Here is a 14,457-nt window from a genome sequence, read left to right on the forward strand (position 1 = left end):
AGCTGCTGCCAAGGCAGCAGATACTCTACCTGGGGTCCAAACATTATAACCTAGTCATAGGCCAAAATTGTATTAAATACCTAAATGAATCCTTATTCTGGCCACTAAACAGGCCATGAAAATTGACAGAATCACAGCCGTGCGTCACCCAATGTAAATAAGCAGCTGTTCTATTGAAAAATGTCCACTTAACAGTCCCTTGAGTAGCCATCATGCTTGGTTGGGCAGAAACACTTAACATCTTCAGAAGGCAGAGTGTGGTGTAGGTCAGCTCTACTGGTAACAGAGACGAATACAATAGCACATTTAAAATGAATAATTGACCTGCAAACATCAAATTCAGCTGTGATGTACTGTAAAGTGGAGTCAAGTCAGCAAAGCCAAAGCTTACGTGTAATAGACAAAAGTGCATAGTTAAAACCTTGGTAATTCAATAAGACAACAAATGCATTCACTTTGTTTAATTCATAAAACGGGAACAGTTGTACATCTCATGTTCAGCAGATACAGAGACAAACATTTTCTAAACTGCAAACTTAAATTTCTCCATCCACCTAATCCTACTGGGCCATTTAAAAATGGCCCCCAAAAGCAACCCCTTCATGTCTGTAGTCCAGTTTCACATTCTGAAAAATCAGCAATCAAATTTTTAGCAGTCCAAATGGCACATGGGCCACTTTTAGAATTCTTGAGTATTTCAGGAGACCTCCCTCATAAAACAAATACAATTGCACTTTTTTTAAAGTACTTAAACAGGATTATAGATCAAAACACCACCAAAACACAAAATACTCCTAAACAAACATATACAGAATCATTATTTATTACCACAAAAAAAATGCATAAATATACATTAAACAAAAGTACAAAAATACTTGTACTTTGTATATGCTCAAATATACTCTTTATAGACATTGATATTTTGGGAGAGACTGGGATTGTCAGAACCTAGAGGTGCATTCTAAAAGGTCCATGCAAGAGGAGCCATCTACACAACAGTCCATCTTTCACTTGTACGACCAGAAATACACAGGAAGCAAAGGGGATTCATTGTCTAGACTCTAGGTCCAGGTAAAGAGGCAACACAAGCACTAAGAAAAACGAGGATACACAGAACTCTGCTTTCTAATTCATGCCAAAAATACTTCAACATGCAATGACAGCTCTAACCTCTGAGCCATAACCCAAGGAGTAGCTTTATAATGTATAACTTCTTCAGGATGTTATTTTCTTCAGCAAATAATGACCCATTGCATTGACTTGGCTCGCGTGAGGGTTGGAAGTGCTAAGATGGTACCGGAATAGTTGCCAAAAGGAATCATCAGCTCAATCTGTCGACAGCAAGGTGTTGTCAGTTCAGACCCCTCCAGAGAAGCCAGAGAACATAAATAGGTCCGTAATGCACATTTGTCCATTAAATAAACCTGATTAAATTAATGATGAGCTCAGTAAAACCTTCCTTCAACTGGACGGAGAAGGTCTGGATCCCAAAATACATCTGAAGGGGGAAATTGGACAACAACAAAAAAAGTTGTCATTTTTCAATCAGTTTAATGTCATCCATATTGCATGTTCTGAAAAACCTTTGATTAAAGCACTTGTATAAAAGATACTCACTAAATATCTAACAGAACTGCCTGGACTTCCATCCTGGCTGGTTAGTTTCAGATGGAGTAGGGTACCAGCGCATCTAGAGAGATCAAAGAAACCAAAGTCAGACAGAATAACAATTGATCGCAACCTGTAAGATTTTCCAACAGGAGGACTGTCGGAAACAAGATTTTAAACGGAAAGGGAAATTAACTTTTTCCAAATTGTGGACTGAAGTCTTCTCACCCATTGAAAAGCTCTAAAAGTATAAATGCATTTAAACAGATTTGGATGAACTGTCCCTTTAAGCGCTGGTCATTCAAAGACCATGGGAATGTGGGTCACAGCTGCCCTATTATGACAATGCACAACAATGTCATAACAAGACCTTAATGGAAATGAGACAAGCAAGCTATTCCATGTGTTAAACATTTCCATCTTAAAAAGGTAACTAATTAAGTGACGACTACCTTCCCATACCTCTGGTCAAACTAGTTTGGTTGGACTAAAGTGAGGTCAATCATGACACGGTACAAAATCTACAAGAACAATGGTTCATGCTTTGTAGACAAGTTATTGCCTTAGGATTTCATCAAACAAAAGAAACCTGAATTTTGACCGCGAGAGGGTGAACCCCTGATAATTGTACGGTAAGCTTTGGTTTTGGAGCCCTTACAATTCATTGGTGGTTTGACAACTATACCAAGTTCAGTGTATTTCCTCATTCATCCATTGGACAGGAGTGTTGGTGGGAGCAAATTCAGAGCATTTGCGGGATCCTTCATCAGATGGCAATTAGGAACCCTCTCCTTTGCATTTCTAACAGAAAAGCTTTTGTTCCAAGCAAGGACGTGGACAGTAAGTTGGCACCTCCAAAGAAGATCGTCATGACCGACAGTTCTCTCCCAGTAAATACCACACATTTCTCTGAGGTTGTTTTGCCCAAAGAAAAAGGCCACAATCGCTGCCCATTTCACAGAGTAACACTCCACTGTTTTCATACATTACACAAGGAAGTTACCTCGGCGTGGAACTTCAAATGACCCGTGGCAGAAACCATTTCCACTATTCTTGCTGGACCGGACAACTGCAGTGTAGCCCACTGTACCATTATACCAGCATGCAGACAGCAATTAGCTATCAATGGAAGGACTTCACCCAGTGTTTTCTGCCTCAGTTTGCTTTGAGAGCATTCCTACAACACACCAATGGAAAGGCTGGTTGAAGGGTCCTATAGCTAGCTTCTTTATCATTTGCTAGTTTCCTCCCAAGACAGTCTCACTCGAAGGTAGAAGCAGTGGTGGAATTGAGGGGGAACCCCCTAGAACGGGGCCACGTTCAACAAGGCACGACATTGTCGAACGTTTGGATAGGAATATATAAAAGAACAAACATGCCTCTGACATTAACTGTGGCTGAATTACATCTGTTCATGATATTTCTAGCCGCAACGTGTCACAATGTTTTCCCACTGAACGTGGCCCCTGGATTCTGTGTGTAAACTGTGTTGCCGGCGATACGTCCATCAGTCTGTCCCCGGACCTCCCTACCTGGGTTGCCCTAACTGAGTCAAGTCCATTTCCACCACTGGGTAGGAGTGTCTCCTCCATAAATGTAGAATAAGTAATTTAATAGGATCTATGGACTCCTCTCCCTAATGACCCTACGGTGTGAGGCTGCATACTGACTTAGCAGGAAGGAAGTGAACTCTGAAGGTGAGGATGCATTAAAGGCTCCAGTCACACTTGCAGCTTTCAGGCCCAGACACCTACGGAGCAGTGGGGCTCTTCCCTGGTGAGAATCAATGGGAGGGGCTGTGACTGGTGAGAACCAATGGGAGGGGCTGTGAGGAGATGGAAGTATGTGGCGTGAGGAGTCCGTCAGGACATGAATGCTACTAGCGTAGAGAACAGAGGAATGGATGCTACTAGCGTAGAGAACAGAGGAATGGATGCTACTAGCGTAGAGAACAGAGGAATGGATGCTACTAGCGTAGAGAACAGAGGAATGGATGCTACTAGCGTAGAGAACAGAATAGAGAACAATTATTCAGTGAGTCAGAAATAACTTCCTCTGTGGTATAAGTTGCTTTGAAGACTATATGACATACACAGCGGGGCAATTTCCTGTTCACAGAAAACAATACAATTCTAATCTGCCAAGACTGCCACTAACAGCTTGTCCTAGTTGACATGCTTCAAGGAAGTATGCAAAAGAGCCAACAATTCTGTTGCCGTTGACATCTGCAAGCGGGAAGTCACCCCAACGTGTTTGATGGCGTCGTATCGCTGAGTCGACCTTTACGGACGGTGGCAAGGCATTGAATTGGGCTAATGACAGTCGCTGGGAGGATGTCAAGAGCACAAGGAAGAGCCTATTGGCCTCCATTCTTACTGAACTGCAGTGAGTGGAGAGGAGAGGGGAGAAGAGGAAAGAGACCGGTTGGTCCCGTACCTGGGCGTGGAGGGCAGCAGCAGCAGCAGCCGCCGCTGGATAGGTGAAGGCGCCGTGAGGGAGCCCGGGGGTCAGCTCCGTGGTGTACAGGGGGTATGGGGTCCACGCGTCCGGGGACGCTGGGATCAACGCTGCCCCCGTCAGGTCATCTGGAAACATGCAGGAGGCAAAAAAATGGGGGAAAACACAGTATTGGGTATAACCACCATCTGTGCAAATGCCCCATTGACATTATCAGTAGTGATTAGAAGCTGCTAACTGAATGACAGCTGAAAGACAAACTAGAACACTACTCAGAACCCTACTGAATCCTCTATGTAGTACATGTGAACTGTAAAGTTGAAGTAGGGAAAGTCGTCATTGTCTTGCTTTCCTCTTTGCGTTAATATTTCAGATAAAAAGTATGGCGTACTTACATGTGCTGACAGTAAACCCAATTTACAGTCAGCGAAGTTAAGCAATTACAGTCATAAATTTGTGGTCTTATGGGATTTTAAGTCAAATCAATATAACAACTAAGCCCGGTAGAAGTCATCCCAGTACCATTTAAACATCAATAAGGTCATTAACTAGGCCGGGGCCATCCAGTGCCACTCCTCACCCAGGGGCAACAAGCAGGTGCATGGGCAACAGAGGGGGCACCTGCAGTCTAGGCCGAGTCAGACTAGCACAGACACTGTAGAAATTCTAAATTGAAGAAAAAAAAAATTATAACTACATCTACAGTCCGATGAGGCATGCATGTGGCGGGTGAGTTAGTCTTTAGCTCATTATTCCACCCAATTGTGGGTTTTACTTCAACGCGCCCAGCAAGAGAGGGGGGGGGGGGGGGAACTGAGGATTGGCACAGTGGTGAGAGTGGGTAGAGGCTATAGTGTTGTTGTGAAGCCGTAACAACTTACATGGGTCCCGTGCAATGAAGTGAGCTCCTAGAGCAGGGTGGATATTAGTGGGGTTCGGTGTGCCCATCAGCTTACTCTTTGCCATCTTCGTGTTGGCTTTAGCAAACTCTAACCGCAGGGTCTGGGGGCACTCAGGGTCAAAACGGATGCCCTGAGAGGAGAGACGGGGACACAGGATTGTAAAGGAGGCGGCCTAGGTGAGTCTAGGCCTAGGGCAAGTGTGTCTCAGCCTTACATGACCCCCTCTCCATTGGCCCCGCTCCAATACTTGTCCAATGCGTCCTTGTTTCCCCACCTTCATTAAGGTAACCACTGATCTATACGTGACTGGATAAGAAAAGTAAAGTTTCCCCTATTGTCTCGACCAATCCAACCGCATCAGATCAGTGACGACGTCAAAGAGGAAAAGGGTGGAAGGATGCATCCTTTTTAAAGTAGTCTACAGGGCACTAGTATTCTCCTCTCCATGACCACTTAAGGGCACAGGGTGTGGATAGGTAGTCAGCCTATTGCTTCCACCATATCGAGCCCTTTCATGACGAGAGAAGACGAGGAGGAGAGGAAGCTGTGAAAGACTTGGCCTTGGATGTGGTTGACCCTGGTTGTGTTTCTGTGCCCTAAGCATTGTGCCCACATGCAGGTGAGTATGTTGGTGTGTGAGTGTGAGACTGCTTATGTGGCTACAGGTTGTGACGTCCATATGAGGAAGACTATGCTATGAGAGCTGTGTTAGATACGGCCATTGTGGCTACATAGTGACAGTAAGAGGTTATATTACAGAAGGTGTTCAAAACTATCAATGTAGCTCCGTAATTATATATTTATATGGCTAAGCAGTGATATGCAAATTAGGAGAGCTGTACCGTATTACGAAAGATGTGTTCAATTATACCAAGGTTAACTACCGTAAGTCTACAGGATTCTGGTCTCTGTTTCCAAAAATGGCCCTGCCCTTGAATTGTAAGAGAAAATGCTTTGTTTGAGTGATCAGACGAGATCAGTTAGCCCAGCAGTGAACCCCCATCCATACCTTACAGGTTAGAAACAGGACAGAGGAGACAGAGTCAAAGTAACGCTAACACAAAGCCTGCAGGTATAACGCATTTTGACAGTTCTGTAAGACTCGATGACGTCATGATCATGTATGCCACCTTTAGGTGTAATCTTCTAATGGTTACAGACATAAAAAGGCTTATACCAAGTTATAAAGCACAAAACATGCAGGCTTTACGTAAAGTGTTACAGAGTAACTACTGTATATGCCACAAAATAACAAACAACGCAACACATTTTGGGCAAAGTCCTTGTGTCCAGGGAGGATGAAGCCATTGCAACAATTCACGGCTACTGTCAACACTGTCCGCCTGGTCTGATGCTTACGTTTAATGCGTTTTTGGCAGCTTCGGCTCCAGTCCGATTGTCGAAGGTGACAAACCCAACTGGCTGGAAGAGAGGAGAGAACACTCAGACAGAGGGGCCTAATGTCCACCTCCACAGGTTAGCACAGGAACAACACTGGCCAAGTGCACTTGAGGTAAATGGTCAGAATACAGTGTGACTGAATCATAAATGCATTAGACAAGGCGAGCGCAAACGGATCGCAATAATAATAATAAGTAAATCACTTTTTCCAATCAGTTTGAAACAATTTCACAACAAAAGCTAAACCACATAAAGGTTTAATCTTATTAGATGAATGCGTGACAGCTGCATGGGAAGGTGTTGTTACCTATTGAAAAATGATTAACTAGACCAATGTTAGCAATCCTACATTAAATTAGCTATGTACCACTTTTTGATTACAGCTAATCCAAATTGTTATTGGAAAACTGAACAATTCCACTCTCCAGCCAAGGTGGTATACTCCATATGTAGCCTTCATTAGGGGGCCATGATTGCGCTGTAGTAATAACAGAAAGCTTCTCACCTGTTTTGATGTCAACTTAATCAGTGACCCCTCGTAACCCTGTAAGAAGAAAATACCTCCAATTAACAACCATGAAGTCCCATGCAGGAAGCCAGACATACACTCCCCTCACCATATGAGGAGAAACCTGACAGCGTGGCGCTTGTATTTTGGGGGTCACGCAATTGATACGCTGCATGGAAAGGGGGCCGTCATACACATGATTAAGCACACGGTAACATGGTTAACCATATAGGTATGTCGATAAAGAAAAAGGTGAAATCCACAGACCGTCTGGAATTATGTATTTTTGTCTCATCTTAAAGGAAACTATTTTATGTTACTGTGTAGGTCTAACTAGTTTGTGAACTGATGCTCCAACCTTCTCCTGAACTATGCCAGAACTTCATAGGCTGTTCAACAGCTAGTGAATTACTATTAATGTGAATCATTCTTAGTCATTGTTATAAAAATTGGCTTTGGATGTCAGGATGAGTCAGATTCCTGGGGAATGTAGTGGATGTTGGCCTGACTGTGGTATTGATGGATGAGAGATCTTCTAATCCTGATATACAGACATGGGAAATTAAACAACTTAAGCCGATGTGAAGTTGGGAGTGTTTCAATCCTGTCAGGAAATCCAAACCACCTTCAACACAAATGTAACACTAAATACATACAACTAATAACAGAAGCAGCTGAATCCCATCTACTTTGCTTCATACAAATCATTAAAAAGCATGTGGGCCTTAGGTTGTGGTGTTCTGGGAAAAACAGTAAAGCAGCTGGGAGGGTTGGGAGGTCCACTGCCAAAATCAAGCTTCAGATCCAATATACAGAATGATACAACAGCAGAGAGTATAGACTAGAGCCAGTCTATGGCAAACAATATATACAATGGAATCTAATCTATGAAAACAGACATGGAGAACGGCCTGGTTTCAGTGATTTCATAGAACTGCTTTGAAAGCTTGGCCCGAATCACACGCGAAACGAAATGGAAGAATCCTAATCTTCCTGACCTGGAGGGGAGTTGGGTCACCGGGATAGTTGGCCAATAGCAGTGCTACTCATTTACACATTCCACAAGACCATCCATGTGTGATGGATACCACCTCCATTTTGGTCTGAGGGAGGGTGGGGGTGGGTTATGAAGCTGTACATGTAGATTAATAATGAACAATATATTGTAGATGAACAGTGATTTAGTGTTACTCCTTTTAATATTTCTGGAGTCTTCCGTGGTATTGTAAGATGATAATCACAACATAATTAACCATATGGGCTGTTGCTTTTGCAAAAACGTCAAAACATTTAAGGGACTAAATTCAGCTAAGCTACGTTATTGGCACCCGATGCTGTCCGTTGACACGTGCGTTTACAAAGAATACTCCTGATAATATGTCCTTTGTTTATTCCCATTATGAAATGTTTTAATTTGAAAATGCAGAGAATTAAAATGCAGGAAATTAAAACGGAACAGAAAAGCCAATGACAAGAGTGGACTGTCTGCTGTCTCCGTTGCAGTGGACAATTACGAAAATATGGAGGCCAAATTCTTCCATCGCCTCGGTAACTAATCCCAAGAGTATGCTTACCTTAAATGGTCTGAACAGCAGGTACAGTTCACGAGGTTTGATATCCACTGGTAGGCCACTAACAAAGAGTGTTCGTACCTGGAAAACAAAACTCAATGAAAAACAGTCTAGACTATCTCCAGGGCCCCGTTTTTCTAAAGTTATCTATCCGGATTTCGTCTATCGGACAGGATTAAATGCATAGTAATAGAATGGATGAATCAGCATTCTATTTCTGTGCATTTAATCCTATCTGTTAGGGGAAATACGGCTAGATACCTTGAAAAACTGCGGCCAGAGCATAGGATTCAAATGATTTTTATTTTATAGGAAAACCTTTATACATTTTAATAGAATCAGTCATGAACATTAGAGAAGACTGTATGGCAATGTGGTCCTGTATGGTTCCGTTGGTATAGCATGGCGCTTGCAACGCCAGGATAGTGGGTTCATCTCCCACCCATACGTAAAATATAGGCGCGCATGACTGTCGCTTTGGATAAAAGCGTCTGCTAAATGGCATATTATATATCATAGAATCGTGACTGAAGGACAGATTCATTGGCCAGGTTCTACTCATTAACATATTATGGGATATTGTGCACACAATCTTGCTCCTGAAAATGGAGCACCGTCTTGATATGTTCAAATATTCTTTGCGATCTGTTATTGTCAAGAACTTGCAGAATCAGGCGTTACTGCTTGGCTATAACCTGCACACAGACCGGTCGTCGGCAGGGGAGGATTGGCCACCTCTGATGCAGTTTGAAATGTCAAAACAAATTGAGATGTTTTCTGTACTGTACAAAGGACAGTTTTGACATGAATCTCCTAACAGACTAACCTATTCCTAGTTGACTGAATAAAGCGCTATACCACTTGCTTAGTGACACAACCAAACCATTTTCCTACATAGAGATAATGGAGCGCTTCTGGGCAACACTACGCTAACTAGTACCGCCACACCACTCTAACTAGTACCGCCACACCACTCTAACTAGTACCGCCACACCACTCTAACTAGTACCGCCACACCACTCTAACTAGTACCGCCACACCACTCTAACTAGTACCGCCACACCACTCTAACTAGTACCGCCACACCACTCTTACTAGTACCGCCACACCACTCTAACTAGTACCGCCACACCACGCTAACTAGTACCGCCACACCACGCTAACTAGTACCGCCACACCATTCTAACTAGTACCGCCACACCACTCTAACTAGTACCGCCACACTACTCTAACTAGTACCGCCACACCACTCTAACTAGTACCGCCACACCACTCTAACTAGTACCGCCACACCACAATGACTAGGCTACTGAAGGAATGCTCACTCTACATGCCCCCAGATGTCGGCCCAAATCCTTGAACATGCAGCATAAAAAAGCAATAACAAAGGACGATGTGCTACGGCGACCTAAAATGGTGGTGTTGTCTTTAAGAACAAAGTAGTGATGTGCTGCCCCTCATGACTCAGGCTGCGTTTACACAGGCTGCCCAATTTGATATTTTTTTCCACTAAATGGACTTTTGACCAATCACATCTGATCTTTTTACGTCAGATCTTCAGAGCTGATCTGATTGGTCAAAAGACCAATTAGTGAAATCAGAATTGGGCTGCCTGTGTAAATGCTGCGATCTATTTAGTGAGAGGGAAAAAGGGACGGATTTCCACATGTGAATCCAACACAAACATGGGCCTGTAATGTTGTCCATTGAACCCTGCAGTGGCTGAGGAAATAAACAGGCCTACAGAAGGGCCATTGGTTCCCACTCTGTGGGGAGGCCTGTGCAGCACAATGGACTGCCAGAGGAACAGCGGCGGACAACAGTGCACAGTGTGACACCATTTCCTTCCTTTGACCCGCGCCTCCGAACCACAGCGCCAACATTTCAGGTGCTCCTGCGACAGAACTCCCATGCAAGTCTATGGCACGTACTGTCAGCCCCGTCCCATCTAGACTAACTCATCGGCCTAATTTGAACATCTGACTACGGAGTAGAAAATAAGCATTACTGTTAAAAGATTTCAAATTTTGATTGTCATTTAAAAAATGGTTTAACCTTAGAACAATATGGTTTCTTGGACAATTTAATGTTTGTTGAAGGTTAATCAAAAATACACTCAAGTGTGTGTAGGTTACAGGGCCTAAATAATACAAGGCAAACGCAAAATAAGGTATATGGTTGGAATCTGGAACAAAATTAAATAATTGATTGGGATATGTAAGGGAAATTATGAAGTCCTTTTGGCAATCCATCCATCCACTTGCTGTAAGCCTACCTACCAAACGTTGGTGGATTTCGTGGATCTATCCAGTTAATGTCCAGACCAGAGGACATTTATTTATTTTATTTATTTACACTGCAAGATTGGAAATACATTTTACATTTTTTACTGACCACAGATCAGATTAGGATACGAAATGTGTGTGATGGCAAAATAAAGTCCGGTTCAGTCCGACGGTGCAGATAGTGTGCGCTGAAGTTCATCGGCAGTATATGAAATCAGGTGGGTCTGTCCATAAAGCTACAGGACAGACATACCTGATCAATTCATAGGCCTACTGCGGATTTGTTAAAATGTTTAAAATGAAGCCTAACCTATAGATCTACAATTGTAATATTTAACATTGAATAGATTTGGGACTTTAAAAGCAAAATCAAAATAAATCCTGAAATTCAGCCAAAATGTCATGGCAATTAGGCTATAGTCTAACCCAATATTTCACGTTCGCCATAACAATAATCTACTGTAGACCTAATTTAAAGACACCAACCCCCGCAAAAAACAATCATTTTACTTTCAATCATAAAAATGTAAACGTCCATTAAAAAAAAACTGAGGCACACCCTTTTCAGAACCTCCAATGGAAACGAACGACTTAAGAAAACCATACCTAGATATAACTTCACACCCTTTTTCTCTTGCAATGGGTTTTGAATCAGTCTAACATGAATTAGCCTACAATTAGGGGGAGGAAATCAATTTGTAGGCTACTTTGCATCTCTTCCAGACTAGACTTCGTAGGCACACTCACAACCGGTTCCAAACAAAGACATTCTGATACAGAACTTTTATGACAAGTAAAAAAACACCAAAGACCATATTCTTACCTCCTCTTCTATGGAAACGTTGTTCGTCTCGGAATCAGACTTCAGACTTGTGATAGACATGTTGAGGTTTACTTCAGCGTCAGTTAGAGAAGAAAATGTGAAGTTTTTAGAGTATTTTCCCCAAGTGCGCTTGTGGTTGAAGTCTTGATGGCGTTTATACTTCAGGAAAGATGTGCCGAGGTGAGTTCGTGGTGTAGCCGAAGTATCCAAGGATGTTTTGCGAGAGATAATCATTCATAAAAATAAACTAAAGGTGAATAAGTGCAGTGTGAGGGTGCAACAGGGGGAAAGAAGTGCTCGTATGCACCTCTGCTCACATCAATTGCGTTTGGTTGGGGAATCTGGTGGGAGAACAAGTCAACTTTTTCATTGGAGCGCGTTTCCGCGGTCCTTCCCCTGTTTTGCAATTAGGTCATCAATTATGTTCCAGCCCTGTGAGTGCTGTAATCATGTTGGAGATCCGCCTCAGCTGGTATCAAACCCTGCCCCTTCATAACTGCATCACCGTTTCTATGGGAGACCATGAGCCAATAGAAAATATTTTCGCAACCTATACATTCCCTTTTTGTCTGCCTATAAAATGAGCATCCCACACATTTTTATTATAGACCTATACATCTCAATGTATGGTTGTTTGACATGCACTTCGAGTATCTTTTTTCTTGTAAAATATAATTAGCCTTTAAATAATGATGGAGATTATTTTCACTATTAAAAAAGGAAGATTATTTCATATACAATTTCAGTGTTGTTTGATACAAATTGACTTAACTTTAATAGAAAAAACACCAGCCATCGAATTACAGAAACACCTATTATTTGTGCCAGTTATTTGAGATACTTTAGTATTTAATACTAAATGAATAGGCCTTTTATATTTTAGATTTGTGACATTATAAGCCATTTTAATTTGAAAAATATATGTTAGTGTATCATTGGCTAATGTTAATTAATTGTGAGCTGTATATTTGTTTTATATAGCCTAAAAATATTTATTATCACTGATAAAACATTCTCTTTTATTAGCCTAATTACATTTTCGAAAGTTGATATTTAATATAGGCCTACTTTAGGCAAAATATTTCCCATATCTATCTGTTTTCTTTAAAATGCTTTTCTGTATAATGCATAACGGTAATGATTCCATCTGCTCAGAATATTATTGAAGACAAAGATCGGTTAATTTAATTAGATTATGACATATGATCTCAAAGTAATATCTGTTATAATATAGAGGGTTTCTATTCACATTTTCAAACCAATGTTCATTTTCAAAAACAACGTAGATTGTTACTACTGCATCCTAAAACTGCATTAATGACTAGTCAAATGTTTTAATCAAAGTTAATAGTACAGAATCTATATAATTATTCTGTATCGAAGTATACAGAATCCTATACATCTTTTTATGTTTTATGACATGCCTTTTTAAGTTGAGCAGGTCTTTATGAGCAGATTGTGATGAACAAATGTTGAAATTGTTTAAAGCAAAATGACACCAAGTTTATGCCAAGGTATGATGCTGGAGAAATGCCCAGGTGTATCTCACATGACCAGAAGCATGTGGACACCTGCTCGTCGAACATCTCATTCCAAAATCATGGGCATTAATATGGAGTTGGTCCCCCTGCTATAACAGCCTCCACTCTTCTGGGAAGGCTTTCCAATACATGTTGAAACATTGCTGCGGGAACTTGCTTCCATTCAGCCACAAGAGCATTAGTGAGGTCGGGTGCTGATGTTGGGCGATTAGGCATGGCTCGCAGTCGGCGTTCCAATTTATCCCAAAGGTGTTCAATGGGGTTGAGGTCAGGGCTCTGTGCAGGCCAGTCAAGTTCTTCCACACCTATCTCGACAAACCATTTCTGTATGAACCTTGCTTTGTGCACGGGGTATTGTCATGTTGAAACAGGAAAGGGACTTCCCCAAAATGTTGCCACAAAGTTGGAAGCACAGAATCGTCTAGAATGTCATTGTATGCTGTAGTGTTAAGATTTCCCTTCACTGGAACTAAGGGGCCTAGCTCGAACCATGAAAAACAGCCCCAGACCATTATTCCTCCTCCACCAAACTTTACAGTTGGCACTATGCATTCGGGCAGGTAGTGTTCTCCTGGCATCTGCCAAACCCAGGTTCGTCCGTCGCACTGCCAGATGGTGAAGTGTAATTCATCACTCCAGAGAAAGCATTTCCAATGGTGGCGAGCTTTACACCAATCCAGCCGATGCTTGCCATGGAAACCCAATTCATGAAGCTCCCGACGAACAGTTATTGTGCTGACGTTGCTTCCAGAGGCAGTTTGGAACTCGGTAGTGAGTGTTGCAACCAAGGACAGACGATATTTACGCGCTATGCACTTCAGCACTCGGCATCCCGTTCTGTGAGCTTGTGTGGCTTACCACTTCAGCGGCAGAGCCGTTGTTGCTCCTAGACATTTCCACTTCACAATAACAGCACTTACAGTTGACCGGGGCATCTGACTTGTTGGACAGGTGGCATCCTATGACGGTGCCACGTTGAAAGTTACTGAGCTCTTCAGTAAGGCCATTCTACTGTCAATGTTTGTCTATGGAGATTGCATGGCTGTGTGCTCGATTTTTATACACCTGTCAGCAACGGGTGTGGCTGAAATAGCCGAATCCACTAATTTGAAGGGGTGTCCACATACTTTTGTATATACAGTGTATCTCAACAAGGCCTTACTAAATCTCAAAGGGCAGGCGGCTTCCTGACTTTATATAGCAACACTTTGTATAGCAACACAACAAGATTGTGTTTATGTGACCTCTGAGAGTTTCATGTTCTGTGTCTCGGTCAGTCACATTTACACCGAGTGAGACGAAAGCCAGGCTATATTCATGGAATGGATTTACATGGAGCTTTTCAAAGTCTTCACATGACT

The 14,457-nt window shown here is 42.2% G+C and overlaps 1 protein-coding gene across 1 annotated transcript; it reads right to left on the reverse strand.

Moving 5' to 3' along the window:
• Positions 1-447: 447 nt before the first annotated feature.
• LOC311111861 (RNA-binding protein, mRNA-processing factor 2a-like) lies at positions 448-11,900 on the reverse strand. The gene is made up of 8 exons (XM_084154768.1): positions 11,556-11,900; positions 8,451-8,528; positions 6,874-6,912; positions 6,327-6,389; positions 4,947-5,097; positions 4,045-4,193; positions 1,618-1,690; positions 448-1,498 (listed from the first exon to the last, which is right to left on the reverse strand). Exons 1-7 carry the CDS (start codon positions 11,787-11,789, stop codon positions 1,625-1,627), a joined length of 780 nt encoding a protein of 259 aa, XP_084010894.1. The 5' UTR covers positions 11,790-11,900; the 3' UTR covers positions 448-1,498; positions 1,618-1,624.
• Between the last annotated feature and the right edge of the window lie 2,557 nt (positions 11,901-14,457).

Source organism: Coregonus lavaretus (genome assembly GCF_964263955.1).
Source record: "Coregonus lavaretus genome assembly, chromosome: 37".
Classification (NCBI taxonomy): Eukaryota; Metazoa; Chordata; class Actinopteri; order Salmoniformes; family Salmonidae; genus Coregonus; species Coregonus lavaretus.

Excerpts from the sequence above, each read along its gene's own strand:
- LOC311111861 (XM_084154768.1), bottom strand. The coding sequence starts at position 11,789 with ATGATTATCTCTCGCAAAACATCCTTGGATACTTCGGCTACACCACGA. Across the intron at positions 5,098-6,326 it reads CTGCCAAAAACGCATTAAAC|GGCATCCGTTTTGACCCTGA; the intron begins GTAAGCATCAGA and ends CTCTCCTCTCAG. Across the intron at positions 1,691-4,044 it reads CTGCTGCCCTCCACGCCCAG|ATGCGCTGGTACCCTACTCC; the intron begins GTACGGGACCAA and ends TGATCTCTCTAG.